At 42.3% G+C, this 14,108-nt stretch overlaps 1 protein-coding gene across 1 annotated transcript in view; it reads left to right on the top strand.

Moving 5' to 3' along the window:
* LOC138853978 (venom protease-like) overlaps positions 1-14,108 on the top strand; it is a 170,066-nt gene that overhangs the window by 93,250 nt on the left and 62,708 nt on the right. Inside the window, exons 3-4 of the mRNA XM_070094223.1 lie at positions 11,374-11,424; positions 11,550-11,833. Of these exons, the coding sequence (XP_069950324.1) occupies positions 11,374-11,424; positions 11,550-11,833 (335 nt within the window). The remainder of the gene's footprint in view (positions 1-11,373; positions 11,425-11,549; positions 11,834-14,108) is intronic.

A 14,108-nucleotide genomic window follows, 5' to 3' on the forward strand; every position in this document is an offset into this window, starting at 1 on the left:
TGCAGTTTTTCCAGCCCTCCAAGCTTCCAGTCAGACACGAGTGCAAGTAGTGGCGCTGCATAATCAACCAATGATCTAATATAAGCAAGATACATCATTTTCACAATTTTAACATTAGCACCATACCTGGGATGAAAACCTGCCACAACTCTAAGTGCTCTCAGCCTTTCTTTGTATTGGCGACAAAGTCTCGTTACAACAGGTCCAAGTAGTGGAACCTCAAAGCCTAGATACCTGTATCTGCTTACATATTCTAGAAGAGACCCATCATGCAACTGGATCTGACGAACTGTGCCTCTCTGCCGAGGAGGACGCCTGTTGAGTATCTTTGTTTTATCCCCTGAGATTATTAACCCCAGGTCCTGACACGAGGCTAAAACATGATTAAGAATGTTTTGGGTGTTGGAGAATCCGGTAGTGTGAATCATTATGTCATCAGCAAAACTAACCATATAATGATGGGGCTGGCTAGGCATGGCATTAAGTAAGGCATTAATCAAAATGTTGAAAAGGGTGGGACTAAGCACACCTCCCTGTGGGGTTCCTAATTCAAAATCTTTAGTTACACTTCTATGTCCCTGGAACAACACAGACGACTTTCTGTTGGACAGGTAACCTTTAATCCAGCGGAGAAGCCATCCTCCAACATCCATTCTGGCAAGTTCACTAATGATTACATGTCTGTTGGCTACATCAAAAGCGGATTTAAGGTCAAGGAACGTAGTGTATGAGCTGTCAGTGTGCAGAGTGAGAAAGGTGGTAATGCAATGATGCACACTCCTTCCATGCATGAAGCCATGCAACCGGGGTGACAAGAATTCCTTAATTCTGTGCATAAGACGATTAAGAATCATCCTTTCAAATGTTTTACACAAGCAGCTAGTAAGGGATATTGGGCGAAATGAGTTTTGTTGATTGGGCTTTGGAATGGGAATAATGAGGCTATTGGTCCATGATTTAGGGAGCTCCCCAGTGACATAACTCATGTTATATAATTCAAGTAAAGGATTACCTGGTACTCGACACAGCAATCTGAGTATGTTGTAAGTAATACCATCCTCACCAGGCGACGTGGAGTTGCCCTTAGTTAGTGCTGCATCAAGTTCATAATTAGTGAAAGGAATGTTGCAGTCATCTGCCTTGCTGAGCATAAAGCAAACAAGTCTCTCCCTTGCATCATATTTGTCCATTAATTTCGCCTGTGTGGTACTGGGAAGACTGTCATAGCTAGATGTAGCAGCCCAAGCACTGACTAACTCATTCGCCCTATGCAAGGGATGAGGGTGCGCGATCTGCCCAGTTCTGTTACCCTTAATTCTATTTATGTCCCTCCATGCCCGGCTAAGTGGGGTGTGAGCATTGAGACCATTGACAAATTGTTCCCAGTCTGTTTGCCGCAGCTCTGTCATACGCTCTCTGGCAGCAGCAAGGGCAGTTTGGAAGAGGCTCAGCATTTCAGGGGTACGATGGTTTCTATAGGCTAGGCCTAGTCTGCGAGCAGTACGTTTCAATGTTCGAAGTTTAGAATCATTGTAATAGGTATGATTTTTATAAGACTTATGATTATTATGGAAGTCATTTGGATTTAGAGTAGTAGGAGGTTTCAGAGGCGGCTCTAAGAAGTTCTGAATACTGCTCACAAGGTCATTGTTAAAAGTCTCGACAGAGGTACACTCATAGGAATTATACCAGTCAGTCACATGTGCAACAAAGTCATCATGTTGATCAGGGGAAACATTAAGACGTTTCCGTTTGAATATCCCACCAGGGAGAATAGTATTACCAATATCTAGAGAGGTTAGCCTTGGGAAATGATCAGACGCTATATCTGTTACAATGGAAGACTCACAGCTGGCAGAAGTAATGTTGAAGCCAAGACACAGATCAAGGACACCTCCATAGATATGTGTGGGTTCAAGGTCACCTACAATTTGCACATTATCATGACTGTTTAAGAGTGACAACAGTTGATTGCCATTACGATTACCAAACTGAGAGTTTCCAATGCTTTTGTGTCTTGCATTATAATCACCAATAATGAGAGTAGGTTCAGACTGAGCACAAGTTGGGAGCTCCAAGTAATTAAACTTATCAGCAGGAGCGTACAAGTTAAATATGTTGAGAGCAGAGTTCCCAATATAAATCCTAACACCGTGGTATTGTAGCCCCTCTGTTTTCTTATGTGCAAGAAGTTGATGGGGAAGCGATTTTTTAATATATAGAACACAAGAATTAGTAGATTTGAGGTTATATGCAACAAATGATGGTAATTTAGGGGGTTGGGATTTTTCAGGGACTCTGCACTCTTGTAGACACACAACATCAATGGGTTCAGTGGTTACTTTATGGTGAAGGTCAGAAAATCTTTTTCTAAGTGACGCAATATTCCAACTTAAAATGGATAGTTTATAAGAGTTTGGTTCCATTATAAAAGTCCAGGGATAGTATTCAATTTCTCAGCAAAATGAAAAAACTTACTAAATAACAAACAGACATAATCAATATCAATATCATCAGTATTATCCTTATCCATGAGTCTCCTAAGTGCACTTCCATTAGTGAGACCTCTTGGGAGTCTTTGTACACAGAGGTCACTGCGCTCTTTGTCTGTGAATGTATGGAAGGTGACACTATCCCTCGCACTCAACTCTCCGCTTTTATTACACTCATCACTATCATCACATGTATCACTTCCCTCATCATTATGACCAGTGATACATACACCATTATCAACAACCGGGCCATCTCCACACTCGGTATCTATCAATACATTACACTCATCAGGTTGACTATCATGATGGCCTTCACTGCCCTTATCATCTTCACTGTGATTGTAAACACCACTATCAGATTCATCGTTTTTGTGATTATTAACACCACTGCAATCATCAGTTTGTTCATCATCACCACACTCATTTTCATAATGGCTGACTATCTGTGGGTTGATGTACTCATTTGCAACCTCTGTAAGTTTTTCCTCGTGGTGCTCAAGTTGTTGTTTCAAACACCATTGTTGCTTCTCCAGTACTGTTATGCGCAGCTGCATGTTGTGTACCACCCCAGCAAGACTAGCGTCATCCAATTCCAATTCTGTAATCAGTGAATCCAGAATGACGAAGTATGTAGCTGTCTTACATTTCTGCCTTGGTAGCAACACAATTTCATTGTCTGGCTCTTCAAAATTGCGTTTCCTCTTCCTTGACCGCTGATGATCAGCCCGGTAACTGTAGTCTTTCACCAGCAGTTTAGCTTTCTCTTCAAACATTTCAAAAGCTTCATCATTGCGAAGTGAGCTTACAAATTCCACTAAGCCTGCATAGAGGTTAGCACAAGTAGCCATTTCAATTTCAATTTTCTGAAGTGTCTTGTTCGTGGCATTTAACCGTTCCAGTATACAGTCCCAAAGCACACAGAGTAAGGCCAATTCAAAATCTATGCTGGCTGCTTCGCTTCTTGTAATTGCTGTCTGGTCTTCATCCTCTGCTATTTGGATCAAAGCAGAACGTATTTCAGCAAAGCTGTCTTTCAAAGCATGTGTTGCATCATGCTACGCTGACCACCTTGTTGTTGATAATGATTTGATGACATCTCCATGAATGGTTGAAGCAGAGAAAAAATTAAAGAGTGCTTGTAAAAGTCCAAAAAATTAAACTGCAGCGACACAACACTCCGCAGCACATGACCCAACAAGATTAAGAGAATGTGCTGAGCAGGGCACATATTCAGCAAGTGGGTTGATTTGCTTGATATGGGCTTGCAATCCATTATATTTACCCGACACGTTACTTGCATTGTCGTAGCTCTGGCCACGGCAATCCATAATAGAGAGATCATGTTCAAGCAGAGTATCCAGTACTACATTCATCATTGTTTCTCCATCATGGCCTGAAAGAGGAATGAATTTTATAAAGTGCTCTACAGGCTTACCACTGGAGTCGACAAAGCGAACAATGAATGTCAATTGATCTGTATGTGAAATATCTGGTGTTGAATCTACACTTATTGCAAAGTATTTTGCAGTTTTCACAGCTGCTATGATGTTATTGAGGACCTTCTTAGTCATCAGTTCAATAAATTCATTGCATATAGTAGATGACATGTAAGATACAGTGCCTCTTCCTGCATTCCCAAGGCGTGACACATGATTTGCTAAGAATGGATCGAATTGTGCTAACAGTTCTATGATCCCTAGGAAATTGCCATTGTTTTCCGAACCAAAAGCCTCATTTTCTCCACGGAAAGCAAGTCCTCTTAGAGCTAAGAATTTTACAACAGCAACAACTCTTTCTAGAACTTTTCTCCAATAAGTGCGCTCTTTTTCAGTTTGATTTTCCAAATGAGAATCCAATAAGCCTTTTTTCTGTGCACGAAATACACTGGCTAAAATGCAGCTCCTGTGAGTGGTGCTGTTTTCATGTTCCTCGAAACGCTTGGAATTTTTCCAGTCATTGAACCCCTGTGTGAAGGTATTTTCTTTGGTAGAAAATAGCTTGCATGCTGAACAGTACACTTTTCCTGAGCTTTCAGAGTATACCATCCATGATCTTTTCACAGTTTCTGAAATTGCAAGCTTCCTATAAAACATAGATGACTTTAAACAACGACGACTTCCATCATCATAAATCCTTGCTGATTTCCTAAAGTCAATGTTCAGAGTTTGACTAAAGTTTTCTGCAATGAAAGCATTACATAGAGAATCTGGGGTTACATTTGCCCATGAGGCAAGATCTTTTAAGACAAATCCTGTGGATGAAATGTCCGTTGAGACATTGAGAGGAGACACAAAAGAAGTAGATGCTGGCTGAGAAATAATGGAGGGAGGGCTTCCTGTATGATCTGACGTATCTGCAGATTCAACTGTACTGGTAACATCAGAAACTGTTTTCGTGAGCATGTCTGTGATCTTTCTGCAGCTTCCTACATCTTTCTTTTTCTGTTCTTCTTCTTGAATTTTCTTCTTTCTTTTCTGTGACCCACTCGCATAAGAACGTCCAACATCACGTTCACGAGATGCCATAATGAGGATGTATCACTGTCTGTAATCATGCAAATACAAATTTTTTATTATCAATTATTATTAATTTTTTAATTATTAATTTTTTTTTCTGTCAATTGGGGGGATATGGCCCTTGTAGCCCCCTTTCCTCTGGCTGCGCATCTAAAAATTCAAAACGTTACCAGAAAGGAGTCATATACAGAACTTTTACCATAGATTAGGTTAGTGATTTGGGCTACGAATATTTTACTAATTCATCCTCCTTGATCTCCAATTTACTTAAACAGAAATCATACCGAGTCCAAGAACAATGCACAATGGTATTTATATTACCATTTTCATAACTAAACTAATCATTATGTTTTGCATGATATATGGCCTACCACCATAGATAAGGACATGAGAATTAAAGAATGCAGGGACAATTTTCAGTTTCACCCAACCAACGATTTTCTGATGTGGCTTATGTGTTTCTGGGGAAATATGTAGTAAATTAATTGATGTTCTACATCACTTTCGTCGCAACTTGAAAACTAAGCATTTGCGACGGAAGTGATGTAGAACATCAATCAATTGAGATCTGTTATTGAAATGATAAAGACTTAAAGACAGGACAAAGTGCTTTTAAAACCTACAAACGGAAGTCAGTTTGCGTTTTTAGGTTTTTCTTTAAAGTATTTTTACCAAAAATGCGTCTTTACTGGTCCATGCGTCTTTACTGGTCAAGTAACCCTATCAGGTACCTCCCTTAACATTTAGAGGTGAAAACGAACATTTATCCATACACATCAATGTCTATCAGCAACACTTCAGTTAATTTGTCACAGTACAAGTCTAGATAACGTGTAATTACTACAGAAAATTGGAGAGGAATCTCCCATACTCAGCCATTAGCGGGAAAACACAGCTGTTCTGATGTAAACAAAGGCGTGTTGAGTGTTGCCATCTATGGTTAGGTTTATTTATTTTTATTTTATTTTATTTCGTTATTTTTGTTTTTATTAATTTTTAAAAATCAATTTTACTCTCCAAACACTTGAACTTTTTAGGTAAGGACCTCTTTGCACTTGCACCATGTGCGCAGTCTTGGATGAGCTCCTGAACCCCTTGGACCGTGGGGCCCCCAAATGCGCGGGGCCCTAGGCAAATGCCTAGTTTGCCTATGCGGTAATCCGGCCCTGCTGACACCCACAGGGGAGCTGAGGCCACACGTGGGACGAGTCCTGGACGAATCAAGTAGGGCGAGTTTTTTATCGTGAGGCGAGGCAAAATTTTTGCGTTCAAATGCTTCGTATGGCGGATTTAACATAACGCGATGTCGTAAGGCTGAAGGAGATCAGTGTTTGTGTATATTTCACCTGCTCTTGCGAATTCCTTGCATTGTTAATATCTCTAGTAAGGCTGATGCATGCAGGGGATGAGATGAAAAGCTGTAAGCCTTCTCCCTGAAAACTGGCTGCCTTAGATCCAAGTCTAGCGCAAGCTGGACTCCAAGGTATTGGTCCAGTGAGGGTAGATTGGTAAAGCACTGCGTACCTTGTTCCAAGGTTCGTAGGTTCAAGTCTCCTTCAGCCAGAGATCAGTGTTTATATATATATATATATATATATATATATATATATATATATATATATATATATATTAGGTAGTAGGTTGGTAGACAGCAATCGCCCAGGGAGGTGCTACCGGCCTGCCAGATGACTGTGAAACAGAAACCTGTAACTGTTTTGCATGATGGTATGATTGCTGGTTTCTTTTTCTGTCTCATAAACACGCTAGATAACAGGGATATCTTGCTACTCCTACTTACACTTTGGTCACACTTCACAGACACGCACATGCATATATATATATATATATATATATATATATATATATATATATATATATATATATATATATATATATATATATATATATATATATATATATATATATATATATACATACATACATCTAGGTTTTTCTCCTTTTTCTAAATAGCTCTTGTTCCTCTTTATTTCTTCTATTGTCCATGGGGAAGTGGAAAAGAATCTTTCCTCCGTAAGCCATGCGTGTCGTATGAGGCGACTAAAATGCCGGGAGCAATGAGCTAGTAACCCCTTCTCCTGTAGACATTTACTAAAAAAGAGAAGAAGAAAAACTTTATAAAACTGGGATGCTTAAATGTGCGTGGATGTAGTGCGGATGACAAGAAACAGATGATTGCTGATGTTATGAATGAAAAGAAGTTGGATGTCCTGGCCCTAAGCGAAACAAAGCTGAAAGGGGTAGGGGAGTTTCGGTGGGGGGAAATAAATGGGATTAAATCTGGAGTATCTGAGAGAGTTAGAGCAAAGGAAGGGGTAGCAGTAATGTTGAATGATCAGTTATGGAAGGAGAAAAGAGAATATGAATGTGTAAATTCAAGAATTATGTGGATTAAAGTAAAGGTTGGATGCGAGAAGTGGGTCAAAATAAGCGTGTATGCACCGGGAGAAGAGAGGAATGCAGAGGAGAGAGAGAGATTTTGGGAGATGTTAAGTGAATGTATAGGAGCCTTTGAACCAAGTGAGAGAGTAATTGTGGTAGGGGACCTGAATGCTAAAGTAGGAGAAACTTTTAGAGAGGTTGTGGTAGGTAAGTTTGGGGTGCCAGGTGTAAATGATAATGGGAGCCCTTTGATTGAACTTTGTATAGAAAGGGGTTTAGTTATAGGTAATGCATATTTTAAGAAAAAGAGGATAAATAAGTATACAAGATATGATGTAGGGCGAAATGACAGTAGTTTGTTGGATTATGTATTGGTAGATAAAAGACTGTTGAGTAGACTTCAGGATGTACATGTTTATAGAGGGGCCACAGATATATCAGATCACTTTCTAGTTGTAGCTACACTGAGAGTAAAAGGTAGATGGGATACAAGGAGAATAGAAGCATCAGGGAAGAGAGAGGTGAAGGTTTATAAACTAAAAGAGGAGGCAGTTAGGGTAAGATATAAACAGCTATTGGAGGATAGATGGGCTAATGAGAGCATAGGCAATGGGGTCGAAGAGGTATGGGGTAGTGTTACGCAGAAATGTGGGATAGCTGGGGGCTTGAGCTTTGTCTAAGGGCAAAGGTAAAAGTTACACACATCTCAAGCATAAACAGGCCACCCAGGGCTATCCCAGTCAAAACAGAAAGCGCTAAACCAGAATGTATTACTTCCATGGGTTGGTTAACAGAGGGTTAGGTAAAAATCCCAGTTAGGAAAATATATCTATTTATTCAACATAACACTATATACACACTCTAGAAACACCTTAATCCTAAATGCCCAAATGAGTATACACAAGAAACAGCTGGCTAGAGGTCCAGCCACCATAACACTAGGCCTAGTCACCGCCAGGCCGTCTCTACTCCACTACAAACCCCATTTCTTATTACCTCACTCCTCCCACAGCATCCTGGCCATGTCAGAGCCTGGGTGATCATACAGGTAAGCCATAGAAGAGCCTATGGCTTGGGTTAGCTAAACAAAAGGAGTACACGACTACAAACTTAGCTCAAATACACAGGATCTCAGACGCCACCCTCCACACCATGCTGCCCCCACGTGACTCCCCAAGCCACGCTCACTCCGCATACCCAAACACCCTTGGAAAATAAATCCCTAGCAGGATTTCTTTATAATTACAGTTAGAGTACTTTACAGTGCCCCCAAATGCACATTATGAATTATAAAATTATTCTTTACAATTATAACATTCGTCTATTATTATGGCATACTTCTCCACTGTATATACATTACAATGTCATGCAGAACCCTGCATAACAGGTAGGTTTAAAAATGTAGTGTTAGAGTGTTCAGCAGAAGTTTGTGGTTACAGGAAAGTGGGTGCGGGAGGGAAGAGGAGCGACTGGTGGAATGATGATGTAAAGAGAGTAGTAAGGGAGAAAAAGTTAGCATATGAGAAGTTTTTACAAAGTAGAAGTGATGCAAGGAGGAAAGAGTATATGGAGAAAAAGAGAGAGGTTAAGAGAGTGGTGAAGCAATGTAAAAAGAGAGCAAATGAGAGAGTGGGTGAGATGTTATCAACAAATTTTGTTGAAAATAAGAAAAAGTTTTGGAGTGAGATTAACAAGTTAAGAAAGCCTAGAGAACAAATGGATTTGTCATTTAAAAATAGGAGAGGAGAGTTATTAAATGGAGAGTTAGAGGTATTGGGAAGATGGAGGGAATATTTTGAGGAATTGTTAAATGTTGATGAAGATAGGGAAGCTGTGATTTCATGTATAGGGCAAGGAGGAACAACATCTTGTAGGAGTGAGGAAGAGCCAGTTGTGAGTGTGGGGGAAGTTCGTGAGGCAGTAGGTAAATTGAAAGGGGGCAAGGCGGCCGGGATTGATGGGATAAAGATAGAAATGTTAAAAGCAGGTGGGGATATAGTTTTGGAGTGGTTGGTGCAATTATTTAATAAATGTATGGAAGAGGGTAAGGTACATAGGGATTGGCAGAGAGCATGCATAGTTCCTTTGTATAAAGGCAAAGGGGATAAAAAGAGTGCAAAAATTATAGAGGGATAAGTCTGTTGAGTATACCTGGCAAAGTGTATGGTAGAGTTATTATTGAAAGAATTAAGAGTAAGACGGAGAATAGGATAGCAGATGAACAAGGAGGCTTTAGGAAAGGTAGGGGGTGTGTGGACCAGGTGTTTACAGTGAAACATATAAGTGAACAGTATTTAGATAAGGCTAAAGTGGTCTTTGTGGCATTTATGGATTTGGAAAAGGCGTATGACAGGGTGGATAGGGGGGCAATGTGGCAGATGTTGCAGGTGTATGGTGTAGGAGGTAGGTTACTGAAAGCAGTGAAGAGTTTTTACGAGGATAGTGAGGCTCAAGTTAGAGTATGTAGAAAAGAGGGAAATTATTTCCCAGTAAAAGTAGGCCTTAGACAAGGATGTGTGATGTCACCGTGGTTGTTTAATATATTTATAGATGGGGTTGTAAGAGAAGTAAATGCGAGGGTCTTGGCAAGAGGCGTGGAGTTAAAGGATAAAGAATCACACATAAAGTGGGAGTTGTCACAGTTGCTCTTTGCTGATGACACTGTGCTCTTGGGAGATTCTGAAGAGAAGTTGCAGAGATTGGTGGATGAATTTGGTAGGGTGTGCAAAAGAAGAAAATTGAAAGTGAATACAGGAAAGAGTAAGGTTATGAGGATAACAAAAAGATTAGGTGATGAAATATTGGATATTAGATTGGAGGGAGAGAGTATGGAGGAGGTGAATGTATTCAGATATTTGGGAGTGGACGTGTCAGCAGATGGGTCTATGAAAGATGAGGTGAATCATAGAATTGATGAGGGGAAAAGGGTGAGTAGTGCACTTAATAGTCTGTGGAGACAAAGAACTTTGTCCTTGGAGGCAAAGAGGGGAATGTATGAGAGTATAGTTTTACCAACGCTCTTATATGGGTGTGAAGCATGGGTGATGAATGCTGCAGCGAGGAGAAGGCTGGAGGCAGTGGAGATGTCATGTCTGAGAGCAATGTGTGGTGTGAACATAATGCAGAAAATTCGTAGTTTGGAAGTTAAGAGGAGGTGCGGGATTACCAAAACTGTTGTCCAGAGTGCTGAGGAAGGGTTGTTGAGGTGGTTCGGACATGTGGAGAGAATGGAGCGAAACAGAATAACTTCAAGAGTGTATCAGCCTGTAGTGGAAGGAAGGCGGGGTAGGGGTCGGCCTAGGAAAGGTTGGAGGGAGGGGGTAAAGGAGGTTTTGTGTGCGAGGGGCTTGGACTTCCAGCAGGCATGCGTGAGCGTGTTTGATAGGAGTGAATGGAGACAAATGGTTTTTAATACTTGACGTGCTGTTGGAGTGTGAGCAAAGTAACATTTATGAAGGGGTTCAGGGAAACCGGCAGGCAGGACTTGAGTCCTGGAGATGGGAAGTACAGTGCCTGCACTCTGAAGGAGGGGTGTTAATGTTGCAGTTTAAAAACTGTAGTGTAAAGCACCCTTCTGGCAAGACAGTGATGGAGTGAATGATGGTGAAAGTTTTTCTTTTTCGGGCCACCCTGCCTTGGTGGGAATCGGCCAGTGTGATAATAAAAAAAAATAAATAATATATAATCTTTCAGCATATAAGAGAAAATTTTAGAGAGGACTTAATTTTAAACGAGTTCTTGCTAACTGACCAGTTTTATCTATTAGGCACGACATATATGTATAGTGAGAGAGAGAGAGAGAGAGAGAGAGAGAGAGAGAGAGAGAGAGAGAGAGAGAGAGAGAGATTTAGTTTTTAATAAAAAATTCTCTAACCTGAAAATGTTTAACGAAAACCTTAATATATTCTTAAATAACTTCATTGATTAAGAAAAATATCATGTAATTGTATATTTGAATTATTCAGGTGGTAAGCCGGAGCCTATAGAGGACATCTCTCCACCTACAGTCAACTTTGGTAAGTATGATCCACATAATTAGTCACCTTTTTCGTTGTACCTTCATGACATCTAAATTATCTGAAATCAAGACTTGATAATCTATTGTTTGAATGATTGTACTGATGACTTCTTACTGTTGCAGACTGTGGACAAAACGCAAAGCAAACATACGGCTTATACACCATTGACTTTCTTCCTCTTAAAACACTCCGGCAAGGGTCTGTCAACCTCGCACCATCTTCAAGTATACCAGCCACTGCACAAGCCAGTAATGGACGACGCCCAGGGATTCCTCAGTCAGCCATGATGGATCTCAGTGTACATATTGAGCGAGTTCCACCACCACCACCTCCTGGTGATCCCTCGCCTCCCAGGGGCTTAGCGGTCGGTGGAGTGAAGGTTCAGAAGAACTCTTGGCCTTGGATGGTAAGAAATTTGTAATTAATATAGTAATACCTTTTTAAATTAAATGTCAATATTAACAATGCTAGGTAAATGATAACAAAAACTCTGATTATAAAAAATCAGCAATCCAAATTATTTTTTATTATAATTCTTGTAGGTTTAGCGCTTCATTTTTCATAATAATTATAATAATTTTATTATAATTAAATTGATATTTGATAAATATAAAATTATAAGATACAAAATGTGTCCTCCTATAATTGGAAGTGTTTCTTTACCATCGACACCATGCCTAACCCTTCTAGGGTAGGGTAGGTGCCTGAGCCCGAGCTTACAGCTCACAAGACTGTCATTCCCATTCGCCCCCTTGGGGCGGGGATGGCAGACCAGAGAGGACAGTTGGTCCCGAAGATGAGGAGGTACTTATGCCTCCTCCCATGGGAGACTTAGGTCTCAGACACTCCCTAAAGAGGGAGCCAAGGCCGGGCCACCACTTCGAAAAGGCCCGGGCCGGGAGAATACCGGCGAATCTTTAATAATAATAATAAATGTTTCTTTACACCGGTTGTCTATATTCAGTCTATGTTCACCCATCTGTTAAATGGGTACCTGGGTGTTAGTGGACTGGTGTGGGTCGAATCCTGGGTGTTAGTGGACTTGTGTGGGTCGCATCCTGGGTGTTAGTGGACTGGTGTGAGTAGCATCCTGGGTGTTAGTGGACTGGTGTGGGTTGCATCCTGGGTGTTAGTGGACTGGTGTGGGTCACATCATGGGAGATAGTGGACTGGTGTGGGTCACATCCTGGGAGTTAGTGGACTGGTGTGGGTCGCATCCTGGGAGTTAGTGGACTGGTGTGGGTCGCATCCTGGGTGTTAGTGGACTGGTGTGGGTCGCATCCTGGGTGTTAATGGACTGGTGTGGGTCACATCCTGGGTGTTAGTGGACTGGTGTGGGTCGCATCCTGGGTGTTAGTGGACTGGTGTGGGTCGCATCCTGGGTGTTAGTGGACTGGTGTGGGTCACATCCTGGGTGTTAGTGGACTGGTGTGGGTCACATCCTGGGAGTTAGTGGACTGGTGTGGGTCGCATCCTGGGAGTTAGTGGACTTGTGTGGGTCGCATTCTGGGAGTTAGTGGACTGGTGTAGGTCGCATCCTGGGAGTTAGTGGACTGGTGTGGGTCGCATCCTGGGTGTTAGTGGACTGGTGTGGGTCGCATCCTGGGAGTTAGTGGACTAGTGTGGGTCGCATCCTGGGAGTTAGTGGACTGGTGTGGGTCACATCCTGGGAGTTAGTGGACTGGTGTGGGTCGCATCCTGGGAGTTAGTGGACTGGTGTGGGTCGCATCCTGGGTGTTAGTGGACTGGTGTGGGTTACATCCTGGGTGTTAGTGGACTGGTGTGGGTCACATCCTGCGTGTTAGTGGACTGGTGTGGGTCACATCCTGGGTGCTAGTGGACTGGTGTGGGTCACATCCTGGGTGTTAGTGGAATGGTGTGCGTCACATCCTGGGTGCTAGTGGACTGGTGTGGGTCACATCCTGGGTGTTAGTGGAATGGTGTGCGTCACATCCTGGGTGCTAGTGGACTGGTGTGGGTCACATTCTGGGTGTTAGTGGACTGGTGTGGGTCACATCCTGGGTGTTAGTGAACTGGTGTGGTTCGCATCGTGGGTCTTAATGGACTGGTGTGGGTCACATCCTGGTTCTTAGTGGACTGGTGTGGGTCGCATCCCGGGTGTTAGTGGACTGGTGTGAGTCACATCCTGGGTGTTAGTGAGCTGGTGTGGGTCACATCCTGGGTGTTAGTGGAATGGTGTGGGTCACATCCTGGGTGCTAGTGGACTGGTGTGGGTCACATCCTGGGTGTTAGTGGAATGGTGTGCGTCACATCCTGGGTGCTAGTGGACTGGTGTGGGTCACATTCTGGGTGTTAGTGGACTGGTGTGGGTCACATCCTGGGTGTTAGTGAACTGGTGTGGTTCGCATCGTGGGTCTTAATGGACTGGTGTGGGTCACATCCTGGTTCTTAGTGGACTGGTGTGGGTCGCATCCTGGGTGTTAGTGGACTGGTGTGAGTGACATCCTGGGCGTTAGTGGACTGGTGTGGGTCGCATCCTGGGTGTTAGTGAACTGGTGTGGGTCACATCCTGGGTGTTAGTGGACTGGTGTGGGTCACATCCTGAGCGTTAGTGGACTGGTGTGGGTCACATCCCGGGTGTTAGTGGACTGGTGTGGGTAACATCCTGGGTGTTAGTGGACTGGTGTCGGTCACATCCTGGGTGTTAGTGGACTGGTGTG

Source organism: Cherax quadricarinatus, chromosome 44, assembly GCF_038502225.1.
Source record: "Cherax quadricarinatus isolate ZL_2023a chromosome 44, ASM3850222v1, whole genome shotgun sequence".
Classification (NCBI taxonomy): domain Eukaryota; kingdom Metazoa; phylum Arthropoda; class Malacostraca; order Decapoda; family Parastacidae; genus Cherax; species Cherax quadricarinatus.